The following is a 26,412-nucleotide window of genomic DNA, read 5'->3' as shown; positions in this document are numbered from 1 at the left end:
GTCAATATATAGTAAATATACATAAAATAATTTTTTTAGCAATACACTGTAATTTTTGGCAAAAGGGCTGGTTGAATGTGACTCCGCCACTATTTATACAACAAAAGAAATGACAATTACGCCTCAATTCCAAACAAGTTGGGATATCGCGTTGATGTTTACATAAATTTTAATTAACTTATAGTTATTGATATGAATAAATTTTATTATATTAGTTCCTTTAATTATGATATAAATTATAAAAAATATCTTAATAGGAATACATGTGATTTTAAAGTCCCTACTGTGGCAGTTAATCGGTTAGTCGGTTACGCTTGCACAACTAAACAGGCGACGGCTTTATATAGTAAGCAAATCAAATACTCCATCTTTAACTCCTCTCCCAATAATATTCAATAAAAAATCATCTTGAAATAGATTCACCTTCACAATAAGAGAAAAGCAACAATGGCTGACAATCAAGCCAATTGTGCCGCATGCGATGTGTATCGGAAACAGTGTAACGAACAGTGCCGATTTGCAGAGTTTTTTTCCTTTGGCACGTAGAGGGGAGTTCTTAATCTTGGTGGAAACGTATGGAAAGAGCAATCTCAACCGTTGGATGAAGGATATTCATAACGATCAGAAACAAGATTTCTTGAACAATCTATACAGAGAAGCAATGATGAGAAGGTGAGAACAATCTATAAAAAACTCTCGTCTTTGTTGCCTGAAAATGTTAAAAATCCCTTTCGACAGATAATCTTGGGAATTGAAATAGTAACTTGTATTGTTGGATTTACTGCTGCTTTGATGTAAATTGACGTAATTGAATTGATGTTAAAAGTTAATCTGGATCTTTAGATGGATTTACGGGTACTTTGACACATATTCTAGGGTTGATAACAAATTTTGATCTGTATTTCTTAGGTTACAGTAGGTATAGGACATTCTTGGAGTTCATACTCATGGATTACTATAGAGATTATCTCTGTATTCTTGGATATTCTTGTCTCTATTCTTGGGTTTATATAGTTATATCTTTAGATGGATTTACTGGTAGAAATAACTTGTACCTGGAGACAGGACTTTTGTCCTTGTTAATGTACCATCACGGCTAAATCAGAACATTGTATGGAAATAAGCATAGAAACGAGAGAACAATTGTAAATTTCCTTAAATTTCTCAGCTACAAGACCCAATAATTGTGAATTTCCTAGAGAGAAACTAAATTTTTTTCAAACAATCAGTCACTCTTATTAGCACGAACGATATCCTTAATAATAAAAAAATATACAGAGGACACATTAACACCTTCAATATGTCAGGCAAGAAATGATATCCATAATGCGCTTGAAGCAGAATAATATTGAAGTGAAGTGACTGTTAGCTGAGCTGGAAGACCTGCAAAAATTAGTCATGCCTTAATCAGACAATTAAAATATTGGAACTACATAAATGAGAGAATAGCTACAAAAAAAAAAAAAAATTGGTTTGCGGTATTTTGTAATAAATGTATGCCTTTCAACGAGTAGGATCCAGAATAGCAACTTTGGCTACTAGGCTCCAGCCAAGGCCCCACAACCTCGTTCCTCCAACATTAGTCGCAGCCTGCAAAACACAAGCATGTCAAGAATAATTTGGAACAAAAGATTTTTTATCATCTGTATATCTTGATACTCCGAAGTCCATATTGATTGAATACAATAACATAATGTGAACTTCTGCAGGCTTCTCCTTCTGGTAGCAATTGCTACATTATTGAATGGAGTAAGGGGTCTAGGAGCTGAAGGCCCTGGTCGTGGAGCAGGGGGTCAAGGATGGGGTCAAGGAGCTGATGGCCCTGGCCGTGGAGCAGGGGGTCGAGGGGGTCAAGGAGCTGAAGGGCAACCTCTTCCACCTCAAGAACACTGAAAAGAAACCAAGTAATTATAAATTACCAGATTAGATATGCTCTTTGAGATGACCATTAAAAGCTGTTGTCACAATACTGGAGCGTCAAGAAACCCAGAACCAAAAACTAATCAGAACCAAATTAGCAGAGAGAGAGGCAACAGAAGATGCCCTTGAGGTGGCGTCTGCATCTCTCATGTCATTACTTGGCAAAAATTGGGGAAGCAACACGTACTTTATGTCGGATTTTTTAAATATAATACTACTGTCCGATTAGTTGGCAAAAATTGAGCATCTGTATCCTATAAACTGTAACATCAACCTGAAAAATGCGCCTTTGTGTGCTATGATCTATAACCAGTGTATGTCAGTTCCAATAATATATATCATCAGTATCGGGAAAAGATCTACAACTAGCTAGTGGCTCGGTTAGACAAAGACAAACCTCTTTTTATGACAACCGGTGCGGTTGGATCATGTCGTTGTCCCTAAGAAAATTCGAAAGTTCAAGTCACAGAGACTTGATAGTTAACTCTACATTACTAACGTTGGGTTGTATCACAATGTGAACATAATTTTTTCAGCTAACTGGTATTTATTAATTTTTTTATTTTATCATATAACTTTAAAAAAAAAAGCCAGAGATGCAGCATATTCTCAATAGAGAACTATCATAAACACACAGTTCAAAACTCAGTTCAAACATAGATCCTTCCAAATACATAAAAAAACTCCCCTACTCAAAAATTAAGATTACATCTTCCCAGGGAAAAAGAGAGTCAGAAGCAAAATTTATTCTTTAAGACCGTCTCCAACCCAACACTATTTTTGACGCCAAACGCTATTTTGGTGTAAGATTTGGTATTTTGGTGCTCCAACCCAACACCATTTTGGTGTGTGAATAGTGTTACACCAAATTTGATATAACACTATTCATCTACACCATTACTATTCATCAATATTTTATTATATAACACTTTTAATTTAACATATTATAAATTTTGTAATTACTTATACTTTTTATGTACTAACTACTATCTTTATGATATTAATTTTATATTTTAATTTTAGTGTATAATTTTTATAAATTAATTTTCGTATATTTTATTTTTATATAAAATTATAAGTTATAATTGCATAAAAATATATAACAATCAAAAAAATAAAAAGTGCAAATCTAAAATATAATATATTGTTAATAAATAACACAATGTTCATTAAATAACATAAAAATAAATATTTAATACAGTAGCGACTGACATAGATTAAAATTGAAAATACATTAAATAACATAATGGGATGAGAAAATTATAACAATAATCTAGTACTCTGGTAGGTCACTTCAGATCCGCCAATATCATTAAAATATTGAGTGTATGGGGCAGGGATTGTTGCGGTTGTGGCTGTTGAAATTGTTGACTTCTTTTATCCATTATTATTTTGGCTATGATTTTACTTGTGAGTGTCATTTGCAAGAAAAAAAATTGAATATAATATGTGAATGCTACAAAAAGTAAAAGCATGCATAGAATTTCCATATGAATGCTAGAAAATATCACCTCCCATCATGTAATGACTCAACTGGTCGTTTTGAGCTCTATCATCCCGTTCTTGGATTTGAGACTCTGTAGGTTCAGTTGGTGATTTATGACTTGTGGTTATGGTTGGTTCAGGTCCCAAGAGGTTTGGAAATGATTTGGAACACTTGGCTTCTAATTAGAAGCCTTAAGTTAAGAGAGCTGGCCAAATTTAACATTTTGAGTAAAGGGATCTCAAAATCATGATTTGAGAGTTCCTATAGGATTGTATGATGCTTTTGGACTTGTATGTATATTATGTTTAGCACCCAAGAGTTCGGGCGTGATTCGGCGCTATTGTGAGAAATTTGGAACTTTTTGTTTTTTTGAGATGGATTAAATTCCATGGATATCCTCTCTCTCTCTCTCTCTTCAAACACACTCTCTCTCATTTTGCTTCCTCTAACGGCTCCCTGCCACAACCGCTGACAAGCCAAGCTTCGGCATCGGCGACGACTACCACCACCAGGTAAGGTCTCTCTCTCCCCCTTCTTTTTGTTTCTTCCATCGCCAGCGGCATTGCCCAGAGCCGGTGACGGCTCCCCTTTCTCTTTCTCTCCTTCCTCTACTCTATCCCCCTTTCTTCTCCCTCCCCCTCCTTGTGTGTGCGTGCGCAGCGCCGGCGGAACTAGGGTTTCCAGCGGGTTTCAACCACGTGGCGGCATATGTACAGGCAAATTTCTGGCCAGAAGTTCCCGTTTTGGCACTCGCCTCTTCAAAATTGCCCTGACCCACATTGTTCCAGCCGGTTCCGACGAGATCCCCATCACCCCGGCTAACTTTTCGGTGACTTTTTTCCGACGAATGTCGTTCAAGAAGTGGCTCCTCTCCACTCTCTCTTGGAGCCGATTCTTGGGGCTCCTCTCCACTCTCTCAAGACCCCCAACTTTCTCCCATCTTCAAGGTAAGCAATTCCCATTGTCTTGGTGTGAATCTTATCATTTCTACACTAGAAGTAATTCAATCCACCATGAAATCCTTAGATTTTCAAGAAATTTCTTCAAGAACTCAAGGGAGACTTTTACAAGATTTCTTCCAAAAGGTAATCCTACACCCTTAGACTTACATGCATGGATTCATTATGGGATAGTGATTGAAAGCCATAAGTTCTCAATTTAAATTCATAACCATTGTAGAGATTGAAAGGTAATTATTTGATCGAATTTTGTTAGTTGGGTGTGGATGGTTGGACATGCATGTGACGTTAGAAGTTATACATTACTTGGGGATCATAGTGGGATAAATTTTTAGTAAATGGTGGTAGTTGGATGAACTAGTTCCATGGATAAAAAACGTAGAGATTTATGCATACTAGATGTTTGATAAAATGCCTAAGTGAGCTGAATGCTATGAACCCCTTCCTAATGATGGTCCAATTTGATCATGTTTCTATATATTGAACTAGGAGTTTCAGGACGTTGTAGTAATCTAAAGAAAGCTCAAGCGAGGTATGTTGGCTAAACTTCCTCCATAGAATCGTATTCCATGATCTCCCTGTGAACTCCAAGTACGGTTGCTCGAAGTACCAATTCTTATCATGTTAGATTATCTTGAAGACATGGTTTATCATATGCCGATATGCTCAAGTCTTGTTTCAATTTCTATCCCTATACACTCCTACAAAGATACTTCAAATGAGGTTGATTTAACGAATGTCTGATTCCAATTTATGTTTCAAATAAAATGGGTATAGATTCCTTGTAAATGTTTCCAATGTGTTATAAGCTCTTACGTTCTCACAGATAGAAGCTACGGTGTTCCTAAATGTCCTAAGTGTTCTTAATGTTCTATGGTCACACATGGCAAGTAAAATGAAGTGATAGTATGAACATGAAACGTGACCGCTTGCCAAATGAGGATTATAAAGCATTGTATGTTCCGATGGTTTCAATCATAGTAAGAATGCTTCTAAAACAATAAATGCAAACGACTTTGTTAAGTCCCCAAGAATCATGAACTTAGCTAATGACCTTAAGATGACAAGAGAGTACATAACAAGATGAAAGAGAGATGTCCTATGCTAAATGATTGGGTCCATGCGCCATTGAAATCTACTTATTGATTCACCATGCATGCGTTAATGTAACAAGCTATGGTTCTCCATGATGACCATGAACATGAAGTATTCCAATGATTCGGGAATTTACGACCTTAAATGAAATGTTAATCATGTCGCTTTGAGCTTATATATGCTCATGTGCATAATAATGTGTTATGAACACTATGGATGGTCAATAAAGAGCATAGGTGTACAGTATAGGTGAACCCTATGGACGAGCTACGAAACGCATAGGTGTACAATATAGGTGAACCCTATGGACGGTCTATAAAGCGCATAGGTGTACAGTATAGGCAAACCCTATGGAAGGTCTATGAAGCGCATAGGTGTACAGTATAGGCGAACCCAATGGACGGTTTATGAAGCGCATAGGTGTACAATAGAACTCTATAGATGGTCTATGAAGCGCATAGGTGTATGATATAGGTGAATCCTAAGGACGGTCTATGAAGCGCATAGGTGCACAGTATAGGTGAACCCTATCGACCGGTGAACCCTATAGACGGCCTATGAAGCACATAGGTGTACAATATAGGTGAACCATATGGACAGTCTATAAAACGCATAGGTGTACAGTATCGCTGAACCCTATGGACGGTCTATGAAACGCATATGTGTACAATATAGGTGAACCATATGGACAGTCTATGAAACGCATAGGTGTACAGTATAGTTGAACCATATGGACGGTCTGTGAAACGCATAGGTGTACAGTATAGTTGAACCCTATGGACGGTCTATGAAACGCATAGGTGTACAGTATAGGTGAGCCCTATGGACGGTCTGTGAAACGCATAGATGTACAGTATAGGTGAACCCTATGGACGGTCTGTGAAACGCATAGGTATATAGTATAGGTGAACCCTATGGACGGTCTGTGAAACGCATAGGTGCATAGTAAGAGAGGGCTATGGACGGTCTGGTGAGACGCATAGCCAGCACGAACAATAAGTGCCACTTTCATTGCCCTTGTTTGTACATATTACATTTACATTATATTTTGTATCCCACGCACAGTTCATATGGCTCACTTGATTCCAAAATAAGTTCAGAATTATGTAAGTATAAGACTTAGACAAGTGATTCTATGGGTCATTTCGTAGTTTCTTGATTACTTCATTTGCCTCTTATTTGAGTTACCGTATTTTCATACGTTGTTATGTCTGCCTTACATACGAGTACTATTCCACATATACTCATGTCCCTTTTACCGGGGGCGCTGCATCAGGTATACTTCTACTGGATGATACGGATCTTTGATAGGGATCTTCCTCACTACTCACCTTATGGTGAGCCCACTACAGTTCTAGTGGGTATTTGAGTCTAGTTCGTTTTATGTACTTAGGTATCTATTGTCATAGAAGCTCCATTTACACGGTGGGTCATGTACTTAAGTTTAGAGTTTTGTTATGCATTTATGCTCACAGTATTTACAGATATTTATAAAGCTATGTATCCATCATGAGAAGAATTTTAGGTCATTGAGCCAAATGTATAATGTATTGAATTTAAAAGTCAAGATCTAATTATGTTATGGTAAATAATGCATGAGTAATGAGGAGAGGTTGATGTAACGTAGGCCGGCTCGACTAGGTTAATTTAGTTGGCTCCCCAAGGTTGGAGCGTGAAAAGCTTGGTATCAGTAGGGAAGTTCTGGAGTAGCTTACGAGGTTGTTTAATGTCATTTATAGGCCGACAATAATGCCTGATGAGTGGAGATGATCCCAGTATACAAGAACAAGGGTATCAAACTACTATGCCACACTATGAAGGTCTGGGAGAGGGTGGTGGAGATGAGGATAAGGAAGGGGGTGTCTATCTCTGAGAACAAGTTCGAGTTCATGTCGGAGGGTTCGACGACAAAAGCTATTCATCTTGTTAGGAGATTGGTGGAACAATACAGGGAGTGGAAGCAGGACGTGCATATGGTGTTCACCAATTTGGAGAAAACATATGACAAAGTCCCTAGGGATGATCTATGGAGATGCTTGGAGGCTAGATGTGTACCTACCGTATACACTAGAGCGATTAAGGACATGTATGATGGAGCTAAGACCCGAGTAAGAAAGGTGGGAGGAGAATCGAGGCACTTCATAGTAGAGGTGAGGTTGCATCAGGGATCAGCGCTTAGCCCGTTTCTAATTGCCTTGGTGATGGATAAGTTGACACGACACATTCAAGGAGAGTTACCTTGGTGGATGTTATTATCACATGATATAGTACTGATTGACGAGATACGTGGCGGTGTTAACGCTAGAGTCTAAAGGTTTCAAGTTGAGCAGAACCAAAACAGAATACTTGGAGTGCAAGTTTAGTGACATGGCTCGGGAGGCCGATATTGAAGTTTAGTGAGGTCCGTAATCCAAGGAAATAGGGAGATTGACGAGAATGTCACACATTGTATTGGAACGGGGTGAATAAAGTAGAGGTTCGCATCCGGCATTTTGTGCGACAAGAATGTGCCGCAAAGACTTAAAGGTAAGTTTTACAGAATAGTTATTAGACCGATCATGTTGTATGGGGCGGAGTATTGGCTAGTCAAGACCTCTCATGTTCAGAAGTTAAGATTTGCGGTGATGAGGATGATGAGATGGATGTGTGATCATATTAAGAGAGATAAGATTAGGAACGAAGATATTCAAGATAAGGTAGGAGTGGCCTGTATGGTGGATAAGATACGGGAAGCTAGGATGAAATGGTTCATTGACATGAAGAAAATAAGCGTAGATGCCCCTGTGAGAAGGTGTGAGAGGTTGGTAATGGCGGGTTCAAGGAAAGGGTGTGGTAGGCCGAAGAAATACTGGGAGAGATGATCAGACAGGACATGACACATCTTCAGCTTACCGACATGACCCTTGATAGGAGGGTGTGGAGATCGAAGATTAGGGTTATAGGTTAGTTAGTAGTCGAATTTATTTCCTTTTCACATATGTACTTCCTTCCCTAGTTGTAGTACTAGTGTTATCCTTGTGTTCCTTATTTTTAGATCGATACTTTTTTACTTGAGGTTCTCTTTGCTTCATTTTATTTTTCTGATTGTTACTATTTCGTTTGTTGTAGTTCTCTATCATGACTGTTGTGATTTTTTCTAATTGAGCCGATGATCTTTCGGAAACAGCCTCTCTACCTTCATAAAGTAGGGATAAGGACTACGTACATAATACCCTCCCCAGACCCCATTTGTGGGAATATACTAAGTATGTTATTTTTTTAGATGGTAACAGAAGTCTCTTAGCTAGTGTATGGACATATATTTGGTTGAAACTTGAAAAGACAAGCTTTTGAATATGAGATAGAAAAATAGTTTTTGAAAGTTGAAATTGTGTTTCGACATATATTTTGCTTAAGGAGAATTTGAAGTTTTGCCAGTAGAAAACTTCGAAAACTGGTCTAAACCACTATTTGAAACTTGAAAAATTCATCTTCAAAAAATGGTCATTATTTTATAAGCAAACAATGTTTTCAATTTTTGTTTTTGAAAAAAAGTGCATAAAACTTATGGCCAAATGAGAGCTAATGTTCTTAAGTTTGATTTGCACCTTGGTTCTTTATTGTGATATTTTCGCATGTATTTTGAGCCTTTGGACAAGTTCATATAGGGTATTTGAACTTATTGAGATGGATTGGAGGGGACCCAAGGGGCCAGTGCGAGTTTCGGCGTGTTTGGAGCAAGTTTTGAGAGATTTGAAATGTTGAAATAAATTTTCTGGACTTGACCTTACTTCAACAAGAGAATTGATCGTAATCTATAAGGAATTTGGGGATGATCCAAAAATGAAGGTTGTAGCTCTTTGAATCTAGTTTCCAGAAATTCAAACCGTTTGTCATTCCAACATTTGTACAAAAAGTTATGACTGTTTTAGTGAGCAAGGTCAATGTTGTCATCTCTGAAAATAGGCACCAAATATTTTTGCAATTGTATATATCACTTTATTTCATACTTGGACTTCATTTTATCATTTAGGGAGTTACGGAGCTCGGATTGAGGTGATTATTTAAGCGATTTTCTCCTAAGATGGTGCGGTAAGTGATTCTCAATCAAATTTATGATTACAACACGAATCTATAATCGATTTTGCCTTAGAATCAAGGATTCAAAAGAGGAAAAGAGGATTTCTGACTTGAAAGTTAAGAAAGTGCATTTTGGGGTTTCGAACAACTTGGACTCAGATTTGGAAACTAATTATATGTTTGGACTAGTAAGGTTACGGGTCAACGGGATACGACTTATGTTTTATGATTTGACCGTGTGAGTCTGAGTTGACTTTTGAGATTTAGTTAAAGATCATTTATCATTTAGAATTGATTTATATATCTTTATTTGACTTCCTCGAATACTCTTTGGGCTAGATCGGGCTTGTTTGATGGATTTAGAGCTAGAAGAGGCGGATTTTAAAGAATAGAGCAAGATCGGATAAGGTAAGTATCTTTTAACCTCGACTTGAGGGAATTTTTCCTAAAATGAACTTATATGATACATGCTACATGTTTAGGGGTGACATATATACGAGGTGATGAGCGTATACGTGGATGCCGAGGTTGTACCATGGTTAGGGTAGATTTTAGACTATTTTGTGGCTTGTTTGGTGTATGTCTCACTTCATATGCTTTACTTGATTTACTTGTGTCATGATTCTTTGCCATCTTTATATGTTAGTATCATGTTATAGGCATCTCTCTTATGCTAATGTAACATGATAGGATATTTTACGTCATGACTTGTTGAATGACTATTTGAGCATCTTATTCATGCTAGAATAATGTTATCAGCATCGTTCACGTGCTAGTTTAATATTACAAATTCAATGTACTTATATTATATCCATACATTGTCTCCTTAGATGCACCGTTCACATCATTCATCTGAGACTGTTTGGGCGCGTGGTTTCACGTTCCTATATAGAGGTTCTATTTGGGCGTGTGGATTCGCGTTCATGTGTTGAGACATTTGTTGGGCGTGTGGATTCAAATTCCTTATTGAGATACTTGTTCGGGCGTACGGATTCCCAATATAGATGAGATCAGTTCTTTGTGTCTTCATCTATGCCAATAAAGCCGCCACAACTGTCTCTGATGGAACGAAAGGCATCAAGGGTCCAAGAATGGAGAGGGATACCAAAGGCCTTTACCCAACGATGCTCACTATTCTGACTTATCATCTCTGATCTCGACATCGGCGACCACCATTTCAGTGATAGCTTCCTACCATTCCAGAACCAATCCCCTGCTTTGATTCTAATTGCTTCTTGTTTCGATGGGAAATCAAACAAAAATTGGTTGTGATTAATCGTTGTTACCCGGAGACCTGCAATAACTTGCCATCTATTTATAAACCACTTTTATATTACCTCCGGCTTTGGGCTGAGATTGAAAGGATCATTGAAACACCCGATGAGGCTTTTGGCTAGGAATTTGGAATTATCATACTCTGTTGTAGGAGGGCTTTTAGAGTTTTTACCTACAAATCTACTTGCTGTAGCTTCTGGAATTTCAGGCCATTTGATAATTCTGGCAGCTTCAATATAAGGTTTTGCATGTGATTGGGCTAGCTAGAATCGTGGGTTGTGACCTTTCCCCAAGAAGCGAATAATCTTCACTGCAATATCTCCCTAACCAAGATTCCACTCTTACAAAACGGCCATGTATATTGAAATTCTAAAAGACTCTGCAAGTGTAGATCTGGATTTTCCTTCCCCTATCTTTGGCAACTATTCCCTGTAATTAGTGAAGCTTCTTTAAGAGCTTCACAGGCCCATCTTACATTCCTCTCGTCAACTTTAAGGCTGCAAGTGAATCTTCTCCCACGCTCAATTAATAAGAACCATCTGTCATAATCTTCACTAATGTTGACTAACTCAAAAGATTTATCACCTGAAATGAAGAAAACATTATCTCTCATGGCTGGAAATATTAAAAGTTAGAACGGATTTTTATAGCTTTATTTGACTTATACTCTTTGGGCTAGATCGGGCTCGTTTATGGATTTGGAGCTAGAAGAGACAAATTTTGAACAATAGAGCTAGTATGTAGGGTAAGTATCTTTCTTAACCTCGACTTGAGGGAAGTTTTCCCAAAATAAACTTATGTGCAACATGCTATGTGTTGGGGGGTGACGTATTTGGGAGGTGACGAGCGTATACATGGATGTCGAGGTCGTACCATATTTTGGGTAGATTTTAGACTACTTTGTGCCTTGTTTAGTTTATGTCTCACTTTATTTGCTTTACTTGACTTGTGTCATGACTCTATGCGCAACTTCATACGCTAGTATCATGTTATAGGCATCTCTCTTATGCTAGTGTAACATGATATGATATTATATGTCATGACTTGTTGTGTGACTACTTGAGCATCTTATTCATGCTAGAATAATGCTATAGGCATCGTTCACATGATAGTTTAACATTAAGAATTCAATGTAGTATTACATGGTAGAATTGCGTATTCATAGATGGTCTCCCAGTGTTTTGGATAGCGAGAGAGAAGCAACAAAAAGCATCGAGGACCCGCTTCACTGAGGCGAGAAGCGAAGCGCTCACTTTTTTGAAGTGAAATACCAATTAATACAAAAAATTAAAATATTAAATTTACATATATAAATAACTAAAAACTCAAATAACCATCAGATGATGCCATTGAATATACTGTGTATAAAGAGAAATTAATTGTAATTAAAGAGAAAAAATAAGAATTAAATGTAATTGTAATTGAAATTATAGAATATGGAGTGGTTGATAAGATACATGGTGTGAAGAAGAAAGAAGAGGAAAAAGACGAGAAAAAGAAGTTCTACTAGAAAAAGTCACCAGAACACAGAGAAATCAGTACTTGAGTATCAGTACTTACGCCATAAAAAGAAAAAGAAAAGAAATAATAAAGAAAAGAAGAAAGAAAAGAAGCAAGAAGAGAGGACTTACTGCCTGGAAAATTCACCGGAAAACAGAGAAATCGGTACTTGAAAATCAGTACTTACACCGGAAAAAGAAAAAGAAAAGAAAGAAGATGAAAGAAGGAGAAATACGTACCTGAAATCGAAGATGATCAGCGGCGACAACTAAATTCTGAAGAGTGTCTAAACTATGAAGTGAAGAAAACCCTAACGTTTTTTAAGTCCCTTAGTTTTTTTAAAAAGAAAAAAGAAAAATCGGTGCTTACTCGCCTCGTCGGTGCTTTTTGAAAAACGCGACGTAGCAACCTTAAAAAGTGCATGAGCCTCACTTCGCTTCTTGCTAGCGAGAAGCGAGCTCTATTTGCAACACTGTTGTCTCCTTATATGCACCACGTTAGCATATAGATCTAGTTTTCATCATTCATATGAGACTGTTTAGGCGTGTGGATTCACGTTCCTGTGTTGAGGTTCTGTTTGGGCATGGGGATTCACGTTCATGTGTTGAGACATTTGTTGAGCATGTGAATTCACATTCATGTGTTGAGACATTTGTTGGGTGTGTGAATTCACATTCATGTGTTTAGACATTTGTTGAGCGTACGAATTTACGTACCGAATGCGTGTGGATATGGATCTGTCCCTCTAGAGTCACTGAACACCGAAATCTCCCCAGCAATGTGCGCACAATGGACACATGGATTTGTGTCGGTTTTAGTACCAAGTTTGAGTCTTTATCATGCATAAACATTCTACACTCATGTAGAAACATTCAGACATATCATCTACATATGCGGACCCATGCATTCTACACATGTATGAGACTTGATAGCAGGCTGTTGACACTTGAAGGGTGTCAGATTGATATAACGTTTGAGTCTTTACTAGTTATTGCATATCTCATTTATATGCGAATTTGGTGCGCACTTTGTATAAGCTTATAACCTTGTTACGGAAAAACATGCTTATTATACTCCTCTTTGGTGATTTCTCCGTTATTGTATATGCATGTCAACTACACATGTTATATAAAGCGAGTATATTTTGACTGAACCTCTCTTGGAGCCGATTCTTGGGGCTCCTCTCCACTCTCTCAAGACCCCCAACCTTCTCCCATTTTCAAGGTAAGCAATCCCCATTGTCTTGGTGTGAATCTTATCATTTCTACACTAGAAGTAATTCAATCCACCATAAAATCCTTAGATTTTCAAGAAATTTCTTCAAGAACTCAAGGGAGACTTTTGCAAGATTTCTTCCAAAAGGTAATCCTACACCCTTAGACTTACATGCATGGATTCATTATGGGATAGTGATTGAAAGCCATAAGTTCCCAATTTAAATTCATAACCATTATAGAGATTGAAAGGTAATTATTTGATCGAATTTTGTTAGTTGGGTGTGGATGGTTGGACATGCATGTGACGTTGGAAGTTATACATTACTTGGGGATCATAGTGGGATAAATGTTTAGTAAATAGTGGTAGTTGGATGAACTAGTTCCATGGATAAGAAACGTAGAGATTTATGCATACTAGATGTTTGATAAAATGCCTAAGTGAGCTGAATGCTATGAACCCCTTCCTAATGATGGTCCAATTTGATCATATTTCTATATATTGAACTAGGAGTTTCAGGACGTTGTAGTAATCTAAAGAAAGCTTAAGCGAGGTATGTTGGCTAAACTTCCTCCATAGAATCGTATTCCATGATCTCCCTGTGAACTCCAAGTACGGTTGCTCGAAGTACCAATTCTTATCATGTTAGATTATCTTGAAGACATGGTTTATCATATGCCGATATGCTCAAGTCTTGTTTCAATTTCTATCCCTATACACTCCTACAAAGATACTTCAAATGAGGTTGATTTAACGAATGTCTGATTCCAATTTATGTTTCAAATAAAATGGGTATAGATTCCTTGTAAATGTTTCCAATGTGTTATAAGCTCTTACGTTCTCACAGATAGAAGCTACGGTGTTCCTAAATGTCCTAAGTGTTCTTAATGTTCTATGGTCACACATGGAAAGTAAAATGAAGTGATAGTATGAACATGAAACGTGACCGCTTTCCAAATGAGGATTATAAAGCATTGTATGTTCCGATGGTTTCAATCATAGTAAGAATGCTTCTAAAACAATAAATGCAAACGACTTTGTTAAGTCCCCAAGAATCATGAACTTAGCTAATGACCTTAAGATGACAAGAGAGTACATAACAAGATGAAAGAGAGATGTCCTATGCTAAATGATTGGGTCCATGCGCCATTGAAATCTACTTATTGATTCACCATGCATGCGTTAATGTAACAAGCTTATGGTTCTCCATGATGACCATGAACATGAAGTATTCCAATGATTCGGGAACTTACGACCTTAAATGAAATGTTAATCATGTCGCTTTGAGCTTATATATGCTCATGTGCATAATAATGTGTTATGAACCCTATGGATGGTCAATGAAGAGCATAGGTGTACAGTATAGGTAAACCCTATAGACGAGCTACGAAATGCATAAGTGTACAATATAGGTGAACCCTATGGACGGTCTATAAAGCGCATAGGTATACAGTATAGGCAAACCCTATGGAAGGTCTATGAAGCGCATATGTGTACAGTATAGGCGAACCCAATGGACGGTTTATGAAGCGCATAGGTGTACAATATAGGTGAACCCTATAGATGGTCTATGAAGCGCATAGGTGTATGATATAGGTGAATCCTAAGGACGGTCTATGAAGCGCATAGGTGCACAGTATAGATGAACCTTATCGACCGGTGAACCCTATAGACGGCCTATGAAGCGCATAGGTGTACAATATAGGTGAACCATATGGACAGTCTATGAAACGCATAGGTGTACAGTATCGCTGAACCCTATGGACGGTCTATGAAACGCATATGTGTACAATATAATTGAACCATATGGACAATCTATGAAACGCATAGGTGTACAGTATAGTTGAACCATATGGACGGTCTATGAAACGCATAGGTGTACAGTATAGTTGAACCCTATGGACGGTCTGTGAAACGCATAGGTGTACAGTATAGTTGAACCCTATGGACGGTCTATGAAACGCATAGGTGTACAGTATAGGTGAGCCCTATGGACGGTCTGTGAAACGCATAGATGTACAGTATAGGTGAACCCTATGGACGGTCTGTGAAACGCATAGGTATATAGTATAGGTGAACCCTATGGACGGTCTGTGAAACGCATAGGTGCATAGTAAGAGAGGGCTATGGACGGTCTGGTGAGACGCATAGCCAGCACGAACAATAAGTGCCACTTTCATTGCCCTTGTTTGTACATATTACATTTACATTATATTTTGTATCCCACGCACAATTCATATGGCTCACTTGATTCCAAAATAAGTTTAGAATTATGTAAGTATAAGACTTAGACAAGTGATTCTATGGGTCATTTCGTAGTTTCTTGATTACTTCATTTGCCTCTTATTTGAGTTACCGTATTTTCATACGTTGTTATGTCTGCCTTACATACGAGTACTATTCCACATATACTCATGTCCCTTTTACCGGGGGCGCTGCATCAGGTATACTTCTACTGGATGATACGGATCTTTGATAGGGATCTTCCTCACTACTAACCTTATGGTGAGCCCACTACAGTTCTAGTGGGTATTTGAGTCTAGTTCGTTTTATGTACTTAGGTATCTATTATCATAGAAGCTCCATTTACACGGTGGGTCATGTACTTAAGTTTAGAGTTTTGTTATGCATTTATGCTCACAGTATTTACAGATATTTATAAAGCTATGTATCCATCATGAGAAGAATTTTAGGTCATTGAGCCAAATGTATAATGTATTGAATTTAAAAGTCAAGATCTAATTATGTTATGGTAAATAATGCATGAGTAATGAGGAGAGGTTGATGTAACGTAGGCCGGCTCGACTAGGTTAATTTAGTTGGCTCCCCAAGGTTGGAGCGTGACAAGCTTAGTATCAGTAGGGAAGTTCTGGAGTGGCTTACGAGGTTGTTTAATGTCATTTATAGGCCGACAATAATGCCTGATGAGTGGATATGATCCCAGTATACAAGAACAAGGGTATCAAACTACTATGCCACACTATGAAGGTCTGGGAGAGGGTGGTGGAGATGAGGATAAGGAAGGGGGTGTCTATCTCTGAGAACAAGTTCGAGTTCATGTCGGAGGGTTAGACGACAAAAGCTATTCATCTTGTTAGGAGATTGGTGGAACAATACAGGGAGAGGAAGAAGGACTTGCATATGGTGTTCACCAATTTGGAGAAAACATATGACAAAGTCCCTAGGGATGATCTATGGAGATGCTTGGAGGCTAGATGTGTACCTGCCGCATACACTAGAGCGATTAAGGACATGTATGATGGAGCTAAGACCCGAGTGAGAAAGGTGGGAGGAGAATCGAGGCACTTCATAGTAGAGGTGAGGTTGCATCAGGGATCAGCGCTTAGCCCGTTTCTAATTGCCTTGGTGATGGATAAGTTGACACGACACATTCAAGGAGAGTTACCTTGGTGGATGTTATTATCACATGATATAGTACTGATTGACGAGATACGTGGCGGTGTTAACGCTAGAGTCTAAAGGTTTCAAGTTGAGCAGAACCAAAACAGAATACTTGGAGTGCAAGTTTAGTGACATGGCTCGGGAGGCTGATATTGAAGTTTAGTGAGGTCCGTAATCCAAGGAAATAGGGAGATTGACAAGAATGTCACACATTGTATTGGAACGGGGTGAATGAAGTAGAGGTTCGTATCCGGCATTTTGTGCGACAAGAATGTGCCGCAAAGACTTAAAGGTAAGTTTTACAGAATAGTTATTAGACCGATCATGTTGTATGGGGCGGAGTATTGGCCAGTCAAGACCTCTCATGTTCAGAAGTTAAGATTTGTGGTGATGAGGATGACGAGATGGATGTGTGATCATATTAAGAGAGATAAGATTAGGAACGAAGATATTCAAGATAAGGTAGGAGTGGCCTGTATGGTGGATAAGATACGGGAAGCTAGGATGAAATGGTTCATTGACGTGAAGAAAATAAGCGTAGATGCCCCCGTGAGAAGGTGTGAGAGGTTGGTAATGGCGCGTTCAAGGAAAGGGTGTGGTAGGCCGAAGAAATACTGGGAGAGATGATCAGACAGGACATGACACATCTTCAGCTTACCGACATGACCCTTGATAGGAGGGTGTGGAGATCGAAGATTAGGGTTATAGGTTAGTTAGTAGTCGAATTTATTTCCTTTTCACACATGTACTTCCTTCCCTAGTTGTAGTACTAGTGTTATCCTTGTGTTCCTTATTTTTAGATCGATACTTTTTTACTTGAGGTTCTCTTTGCTTCGTTTTAATTTTCTGGTTGTTACTATTTTATTTGTTGTAGTTCTCTATCATAACTGTTGTGATTTTGTCTAATTGAGCCGATGATCTTTCGGAAACAGCCTCTCTACCTTCATAAAGTAGGGATAAGGACTACGTACATAATACCCTCCCCAGACCCCATTTGTGGGATATACTATATGTTGTTTTTTTAGATGGTAACAGAAGTCTCTTAGCTAGTGTCTGGACATATATTTGGTTGAAACTTGAAAAGACAAGCTTTTGAAGATGAGATAAAAAAATAGTTTTTGAAAGTTGAAATTGTGTTTGGACATACATTTTGCTTAAGGAGAATTTGAAGTTTTGCTAGTAGAAAACTTCAAAAACTATTCTAAATCACTATTTGAAACTTGAAAAATTCATCTTCAAAAAATGGTCACTATTTTATAAGCAAACAATGTTTTCAATTTTTGTTTTTGTAAAAAAGTGCATAAAACTTATGGCCAAATGAGAGCTAATGTTCTTAAGTTTGATTTGCACCTTGGTTCTTTATTGTGATGTTTCCGCATGTATTTTGAGCCTTTGGACAAGTTCATATAGGGTATTTGAACTTATTGAGATGGATTGGAGGGGACCCAAGGGGCCAGTGCGAGTTTCGGCGTGTTTGGAGCAAGTTTTGAGAGATTTGAAATGTTGAAATATATTTTTCTGGACTTGACCTTACTTTAACAAGAGAATTGATCGCAATCTATAAGGAATTTGGGGATGATCCAAAAATGAAGGTTGTAGCCCTTTGAATCTAGTTTCCAGAAATTTAAACCGTTTGTCATTCCGACATTTGTACAAAAAGTTATGACTATTTTAGTGAGCAAGGTCAATGTTGTCATCTCTGAAAGTAGGCACCAAATATTTTTGCAATTGTATATATCACTTTATTTCATACTTGGACTTCATTTTATCATTTAGGGAGTTACGAAGCTCGGATTGAGGTGATATTTTAAGCGATTTTCTCCTAAGATGGTGCGGTAAGTGATTCTCAATCAAATTTATGATTACAACATGAATCTATAATCGATTTTGCCTTAGAATCAAGGATTCAAAAGAGGAAAAGAGGATTTCTGACTTGAAAGTTAAGAAAGTGCATTTTGGGGTTTCGAACAACTTGGACTCAGATTTGGAAACTAATCATATGTTTGGACTTGTAAGATTACGGGTGAACGGGATACGACTTATGTTTTATGATTTGACCGTGTGAGTCTGAGTTGACTTTTGAGATTTAGTTGAAGATCATTTATCATTTAGAATTGATTTATATATCTTTATTTGACTTCCTCGAATACTCTTTGGGCTAGATCGGGCTTGTTTGATGGATTTAGAGCTAGAAGAGGAGGATTTTAAAGAATAGAGCAAGATCGGATAAGGTAAGTATCTTTTAACCTCGACTTGAGAGAATTTTTCCTAAAATGAACTTATATGATACATGCTACATGTTTAGGGGTGACATATATACGAGGTGACGACGAGCGTATACGTGGATGCCGAGGTTGTACCATGGTTAGGGTAGATTTTAGACTATTTTGTGGCTTGTTTGGTGTATGTCTCACTTCATATGCTTTACTTGATTTACTTGTGTCATGATTCTTTGCCATCTTTATATGTTAGTATCATGTTATAGGCATCTCTCTTATGCTAGTGTAACATGATAGGATATTTTACGTCATGACTTGTTGAATGACTATTTGAGCATCTTATTCATGCTAGAATAATGTTATCAGCATCGTTCACGTGCTAGTTTAATATTATAAATTCAATGTACTTATATTATATCCATACATTGTCTCCTTAGATGCACCGTTCACATAATTCATCTGAGACTGTTTGGGCGCGTGGTTTCACGTTCCTATATAGAGGTTCTGTTTGGGCGTGTGGATTCACGTTCATGTGTTGAGACATTTGTTAGGCGTGTGGATTCAAATTCCTTATTGAGATACTTGTTCGGGCATACGGATTCCCAATATAGATGAGATCAGTTCTTTGTGTCTTCATCTATGCCAATAAAGCCGCCACAACTGTCTCTGATGGAACGAAAGGCATCAAGGGTCCAAGAATGGAGAGGGATACCAAAGGCCTTTACCCAACGATGCTCACTATTCTGACTTATCATCTCTGATCTCGACATCGGCGACCACCATTTCAGTGATAGCTTCCTACCACTCTAGAACCAATCCCCAGCTTTGATTCTAATTGCTTCTTGTTTCGATGGGAAATCAAACAAAAATTGGTTGTGGTTAATCGTTGTTACCCGGAGACCTGCAATAACTTGCCATCTATTTATAAACCACTTTTATATTACCTCGGACTTTGGGCTGAGATTGAAAGGATCATTGAAACACCCGATGAGGCTTTTGGCTAGGAATTTGGAATTATCATACTCTGCTGTAGGAGGGCTTTCAGAGTTTTTACCTACAAATCTACTTGTTGTAGCTTCTGGAATTTCAGGCCATTTGATAATTCTGGCAGCTTCAATATAAGGTTTTGCATGTGATTGGGCTAGCTAGAATCGTGAGTTGTGACCTTTACCCAAGAAGCGAATAATCTTCACTGCAATATCTCCCTAACCAAGATTCCACTCTTACAAAACGGCCATGTATATTGAAATTCTAAAAGACTCTGCAAGTGTAGATCTGGATTTTCATTCCCCTATCTTTGGCAACTATTCCCTGTAATTAGTGAGGCTTCTTTAAGAGCTTCACAGACCCATCTTACATTCCTCTCGTCAACTTTAAGGCTGCAAGTGAATCTTCTCCCACGCTCAATTAATAAGAACCATCTGTCATAATCTTCACTAATGTCGACTAACTCAAAAGATTTATCACCTGAAATGAAGAAAACATTATCTCCCATGGCTGGAAATATTAAAAGTTAGAACGGATTTTTATAGCTTTATTTGACTTATACTCTTTGGGCTAGATCGGGCTCGTTTATGGATTTGGAGCTAGAAGAGACAAATTTTGAAGAATAGAGCTAGCCTGTAGGGTAAGTATCTTTCTTAACCTCGACTTGAGGGAAGTTTTCCCAAAATAAACTTATGTGCAACATGCTACGTGTTGGGGGGTGACGTATTTGGGAGGTGACGAGCGTATACACGGATGTCGAGGTCGTACCATGTTTTGGGTAGATTTTAGACTACTTTGTGCCTTGTTTAGTTTATGTCTCACTTTATTTGCTTTACTTGACTTGTGTCATGACTCTATGCGCAACTTCATACGCTAGTATCATGTTATAGGCATCTCTCTTATGCTAGTGTAACATGATATGATATTATATGTCATGACTTGTTGTGTGACTACTTGAGCATCTTATTCATGCTAGAATAATGTTATAGGAATCGTTCACATGATAGTTTAACATTATGAATTCAATGTAGTATTACATGGTAGAATTGCGTATTCATAGATGGTCTCCCAGTGTTTTGGATAGCGAGAGAGAAGCAACAAAAAGCATCGAGGACCCGCTTCACTGAGGCGAGAAGCGAAGCACTCACTTTTTTGAAGTGAAACACCAATTAATACAAAAAATTAAAATATTAAATTTGCATATATAAATAACTAAAAACTCAAATAACCATCAGATGATGCCATTGAATATACTGTGTATAAAGAGAAATTAATTGTAATTAAAGAGAAAAAATAAGAATTAAATGTAATTATAATTGAAATTATAGAATATGGAGTGGTTGATAAGATACATGGTGTGAAGAAGAAAGAAGAGGAGAAAGACGAGAAAAAGAAGTTCTACTAGAAAAAGTCACTAGAACACAGAGAAATCAGTACTTGAGTATCAATACTTACGCCATAAAAAGAAAAAGAAAAGAAATAATAAAGAAAAGAAGAAAGAAAAGAAGCAAGAAGAGAGGACTTACTGCCTGGAAAATTCACCGAAAAACAGAGAAATCGGTGCTTGAAAATTTGTACTTACACCGGAAAAAGAAAAGAAAATAAAGAAGATGAAAGAAGAAGAAATACGTACCTGCAATCGAAGATGAGCAGCGACGACAACTGAATTCTGAAGAGTGTCTAAACTATGAAGTGAAGAAAACCCTAACGTTTTTAAGTCCCTTAGTTTTTTTTAAAAAGAAAAAAGAAAAATCGGCGCTTACTCGCCTCGTCGGTGCTTTTTGAAAAACGCGACGTAGCAACCTTAAAAAGTGCATGAGCCTCACTTCGCTTCTTGCTAGCGAGAAGCGAGCTCTATTTACAACACTGTTGTCTCCTTATATGCACCACGTTAGCATATAGATCTAGTTCTCATCATTCATCTGAGACTGTTTGGGCGTGTGGATTCACGTTCCTGTGTTGAGGTTCTGTTTGGGCATGGGGATTCACGTTCATGTGTTGAGACATTTGTTGGGCATGTGAATTCACATTCATGTGTTGAGACATTTGTTGGGTGTCTGAATTCACATTCATGTGTTTAGACATTTGTTGAGCGTACGAATTTACGTACCGAATGCGTGTGGATATGGATCTGTCCCTCTAGAGTCACTGAACACCGAAATCTCCCCGGCAATGTGCGCACAATGGACACATGGATTTGTGTCAGTTTTAGTACCAAGTTTGAGTCTTTATCATGCATAAACATTCTACACTCATGTAAAAACATTCAGACATATCATCTACATATGCGGATCCATGCATTCTACACATGTATGAGACTTGATAGCAGGCTGTTGACACTTGAAGGGTGTCAGATTGATATAACGTTTGAGTCTTTACTAGTTATTGCATATCTCATTTATATGCGAATTTGGTGCGCACTTTGTATAAGCTTATAACCTTGTTACGGAAAAACATGCTTATTATACTCCTCTTTGGCTACGCACCTTATTATTGGTATCCGCTGTTTGTTGGTGATTTCTCCGTTATTGTATATGCATGTCAACTACACATGTTATATAAAGCGAGTATATTTTGACTGAACCTCGCCACTACTTTGTTAAGATTAGTCTTGATACTTACTGAGTACATATGGTCAGTTATACTCATACTACAGTTTTGCACTTTGCGTGTAGATTTTGAGCTGAGTTGTTGCGGAGTTCGACATCAGCGTTCTAGTTATTAGCCACCATTTTGTTCATGGTAGATTAGAACTTGGATTTCTGTTTATGTATATTCAATAAGATAATGTATTTTCTTCATACCAGCATTGTATTCCATTTTTGTTGCCCATGACTTGTGACACCAGTTCTTGGGATAGTTTGTACTAATTTTCGCGTTCTTATTTCATTATCTATTTGATGAACTTCAGTTTGGGTTGTCTTTTATGTTGGTAGTTTGCTTAGCGGGTTGGTTAGGTGTCATCACAACTTGGTGGATCTTTGGCTCGTGACATATCAAAGATAAATGCTAACGACACAGGAAAAAAGATCAAAAGTTGAGTCAAGTCTTCAAAAACTAATACTTACTACAATAGAATGATCACTGACATGTATTGACAAAGAGACAGGCGCTTATTGATATTAAAGAAGAGTTCCCTTGATCCCTGAAAGCTACTAAATCAATCAATCATAATTTATCTCAAGCTAAACCTTTGCTTGGTCCACTATAAGATAGGCATAGTAAGGTACAAAAACACATAACAAGAAACAACAGGATCAAGCTTATATATACATATAAGTAAAGCAGCAGCATCAAAACAAATATCAGAACACGCACATGAGACTAAAAGCAACAATCTTTGCACAAGAAAGAGGGATAAAAAGAAGGCCATGAGTACAAAACATGAACATGGAAAAGGTTGTTGGGGCTGAGGGGGTCAAAAACATATATGAGAATGAGGGTTGGGTTTTTACTGGCCAGAACCTAGATCAGAAGAAGCACCAACTGAGACAGAAGCAGATGCCTCGGAGGGCAACACCCCATGCCGGCCATAGCCAGAGATGAATCTTGGGGATACCCTTTACCTAGAAAACCATGAAAAGTAGTAGTTGCTGCAGCTTCAGGTTTCACTTCATTATCAGTTGCAGTACTACCACTACTAGCATTTTTGTTACTCACGACATTCTTGTTTAATTCAACCATGAGCAAAATACCTTAAAATCCCCCTAAACTTGACACTGATTATTAGTTGCAGCCTTAAACTATTCGTGGTCTTAATTACCCCCCTCAACTTGGCCTTTTGAGAGCCATTACCCCCTGGACGCTGATGTGGCAAAGAGTGTGGGTACACTCGCTTGCCACGTGGATTTTTTCTGTATATGTGGCATTTTTTTGAAAAATAAAATATATTTTTACCTTTTTAAGTATGTTAATTCTTTAGATAATTTTTTTCGAATACAATTTTAGATAAAACTTGGATAGAACTACATTATTTAGGCTAAATATTTTTATTTGGCTAAAAATAATAAAGTTTTAGTTAATCTTTTTTTGAATTTGACCTGAAAATAAAAATTTATACAATTGAAATAAATATTCAAGGCATCTAAAAAGTTATAAAAAATACATAGTTTGAAATTAATTATTTTGGCTATAATTTTTTATATAGCTCTAAATTATGGCGCTCTAAAAATATATTTTTTACAGATTTTACTTGAAAAAGTAAAAATACACAGTTGAAATAAATAGTCACTGCATCAAAAGAAGAAATAAAAAGAGTACACTCTTTTTATAGTTGAAGAAATTGTACACAGTTGAAGAAATTGTACACTCTTTTTATTACTTCTTTTGATGCAATGACTATTTATTTCAACTGTGTATTTTTACCTTTTCAGGTAAAATCTGTAAAAAATATATTTTTAGAGCACCATAATTTAAAGCTATATAAAAAATTATAGCCAAAATAATTAATTTCAAACTATGTATTTTTTATAACTTTTTAGATGCCTTGACTATTTATTTTAATTGTATAAATCTTTATTTTCAGGTCAAATTCAAAAAAAGATTAACTAAAACTTTATTATTTTTAGCCAAATAAAAAAATTTAGCCTAAATAATGTAGTTCTATCCAAGTTTTATTATAAATTGTATTCGAAAAAAATTATCTAAAGAAGTAACATACTGAAAAAGGTAAAAATATATTTTATTTTTCAAAAAAATACCACATATACCGGAAAAATACATGTGGCAGGCGAGTGTACCCACACTCTTTGCCACATCAGCGTACAGGAGTTAATGACTCTCAAAAGGCCAAGTTGAGGGATAATTAAAAGCACGAATAGTTTAAGATTGAAACTAATAATCCGTGTCGAATTTAGGAGGGTTTTTTTTAAGGTATTTTGCCATAATAAAGAGTTTGTCTAGACACTGTCTAAGGTCTGTTAGGTACTGCAGTAGCAAAAGCATGAGTTCGAATATTAGATGAACCAAAACCAATAAAACAGATAACAGTTGAGTATCACATGATTCAAATCCACAAAAATCAGATCCGAAAGAAAGAATCTTTGTATCGCATGATTCAAACCTCAAAAAACAGATCGGAAAAAAAGTCGCATGATTCAAAACCCCCATAAAACATATGACAATAAAAAAAGAGATTCACAATCCCCAAAACATATCACAAAGAAAGAGTCTTTTCTTTGAGTATGACATGATTCCAAACCTCAAAAATAGCTCACAAAAGAAGAGTCATGATTCAAAACAATATATCAGATAAAAAAATAAAATCGAAAGAAAAAGAAAACCTCAAAGGATGAAGAAGGTGAGGAGAGGGGGAGGCGGTGCCGGCCTGAAGCGTATCGAAAAAGTGTTCCACGCGTATAACATGTAATTTTTTTTTCCTTTTCACTAGGTTTATTGTACTTTCGGACGTACGTTAATGCTTTGAAGTGAAAATACAACCAGTACTCTAGTAGTTGTATCCGCGAATATTTATGAAAAATATTATATTATGATAGAATATTGATATCATAATTTTTATAGAAGAAAATCAATATATACTAACAAGCAGAATTTTCATGATTCTATCATTTTTGTAATATTTAATGCAAAGTTTATAAAATAAAAGATTCTGTAATAAACATATAGAGTAAATATTAAACAATCCATATATAAATTAGTATATGTGAACATTGAGTAATAAAAGAGATAATAAAACAAAAGAAATAGTAAAAAAGAAAAAGATGTGTAACCAACCCGCTAGGTTCATTGTACTTTCGGACCAACAATCTTTGTGATCCGCGAATATTAAAAAACTAGTTAAATTGCAAGCGCAATAAAAGAAATAACACTTTCTTAACACCAACAATTTTAAAACAATCTGTGTATCTTGATACTCCGAAGTCCATATTGATTGAATACAATAACATAATGTGAACTTCTGCAGGCTTCTCCTTCTGGTAGCAATTGCTGCATTATTGAATGGAGTAAGGGGTCTAGGAGCTGAAGGCCCTGGTCGTGGAGCAGGGGGTCAAGGATGGGGTCAAGGAGCTGATGGCCCTGGCCGTGGAGCAGGGGGTCAAGGAGCTGAAGGGCAACCTCTTCCACCTCAAGGGCAGCATCAGCCTAATCTTGCTCAACAAATAAATGGTTTGCTCAACCCACACAAGCAGCAATGAATGTAGATGCTCTTTTAAACCCAGAAGCAATGGCAGCAATGGCTGCAAATTTGGATGGAGATAATGCATTGTTCGAACTCCATGGAGCTGATGGCCCTGGCCATGGAGCAGGGGGTGAAGGAGCCGAAGGCCCTGGCCAT

General features: G+C 37.2%; 1 protein-coding gene and 1 long non-coding RNA gene across 3 annotated transcripts in view; one reads left to right on the top strand and one right to left on the bottom strand.

Annotated features, from left to right (window-relative positions):
- The window catches only part of LOC138900906 (uncharacterized), a 37,144-nt gene extending 35,037 nt beyond the window's left edge, over positions 1 to 2,107 (bottom strand). The window contains exon 1 of the long non-coding RNA XR_011412249.1: positions 1,920 to 2,107. This is a non-coding gene — a long non-coding RNA (uncharacterized lncRNA). The remainder of the gene's footprint in view (positions 1 to 1,919) is intronic.
- On the top strand, positions 386 to 26,412 carry LOC138900903 (uncharacterized). Of its 2 annotated transcripts, none has more exons than XM_070188566.1 (2): positions 386 to 672; positions 26,041 to 26,412. In XM_070188566.1, exons 1-2 carry the CDS (start codon positions 482 to 484, stop codon positions 26,270 to 26,272), a joined length of 423 nt encoding a protein of 140 aa, XP_070044667.1. In that variant the 5' UTR covers positions 386 to 481; the 3' UTR covers positions 26,273 to 26,412. The 2 variants fall into 2 exon arrangements, with proteins under 2 accessions (XP_070044667.1, XP_070044668.1); XM_070188567.1 differs by lacking the exon at positions 26,041 to 26,412 and adding an exon at positions 1,710 to 1,910.

The sequence above is a fragment of the Nicotiana tomentosiformis genome, chromosome 11 (assembly GCF_000390325.3).
Source record: "Nicotiana tomentosiformis chromosome 11, ASM39032v3, whole genome shotgun sequence".
Classification (NCBI taxonomy): domain Eukaryota; kingdom Viridiplantae; phylum Streptophyta; class Magnoliopsida; order Solanales; family Solanaceae; genus Nicotiana; species Nicotiana tomentosiformis.
The sequence above is the reverse complement of the archived record's forward strand: the minus strand, read 5'-3'. Positions and strand labels throughout refer to the sequence as shown.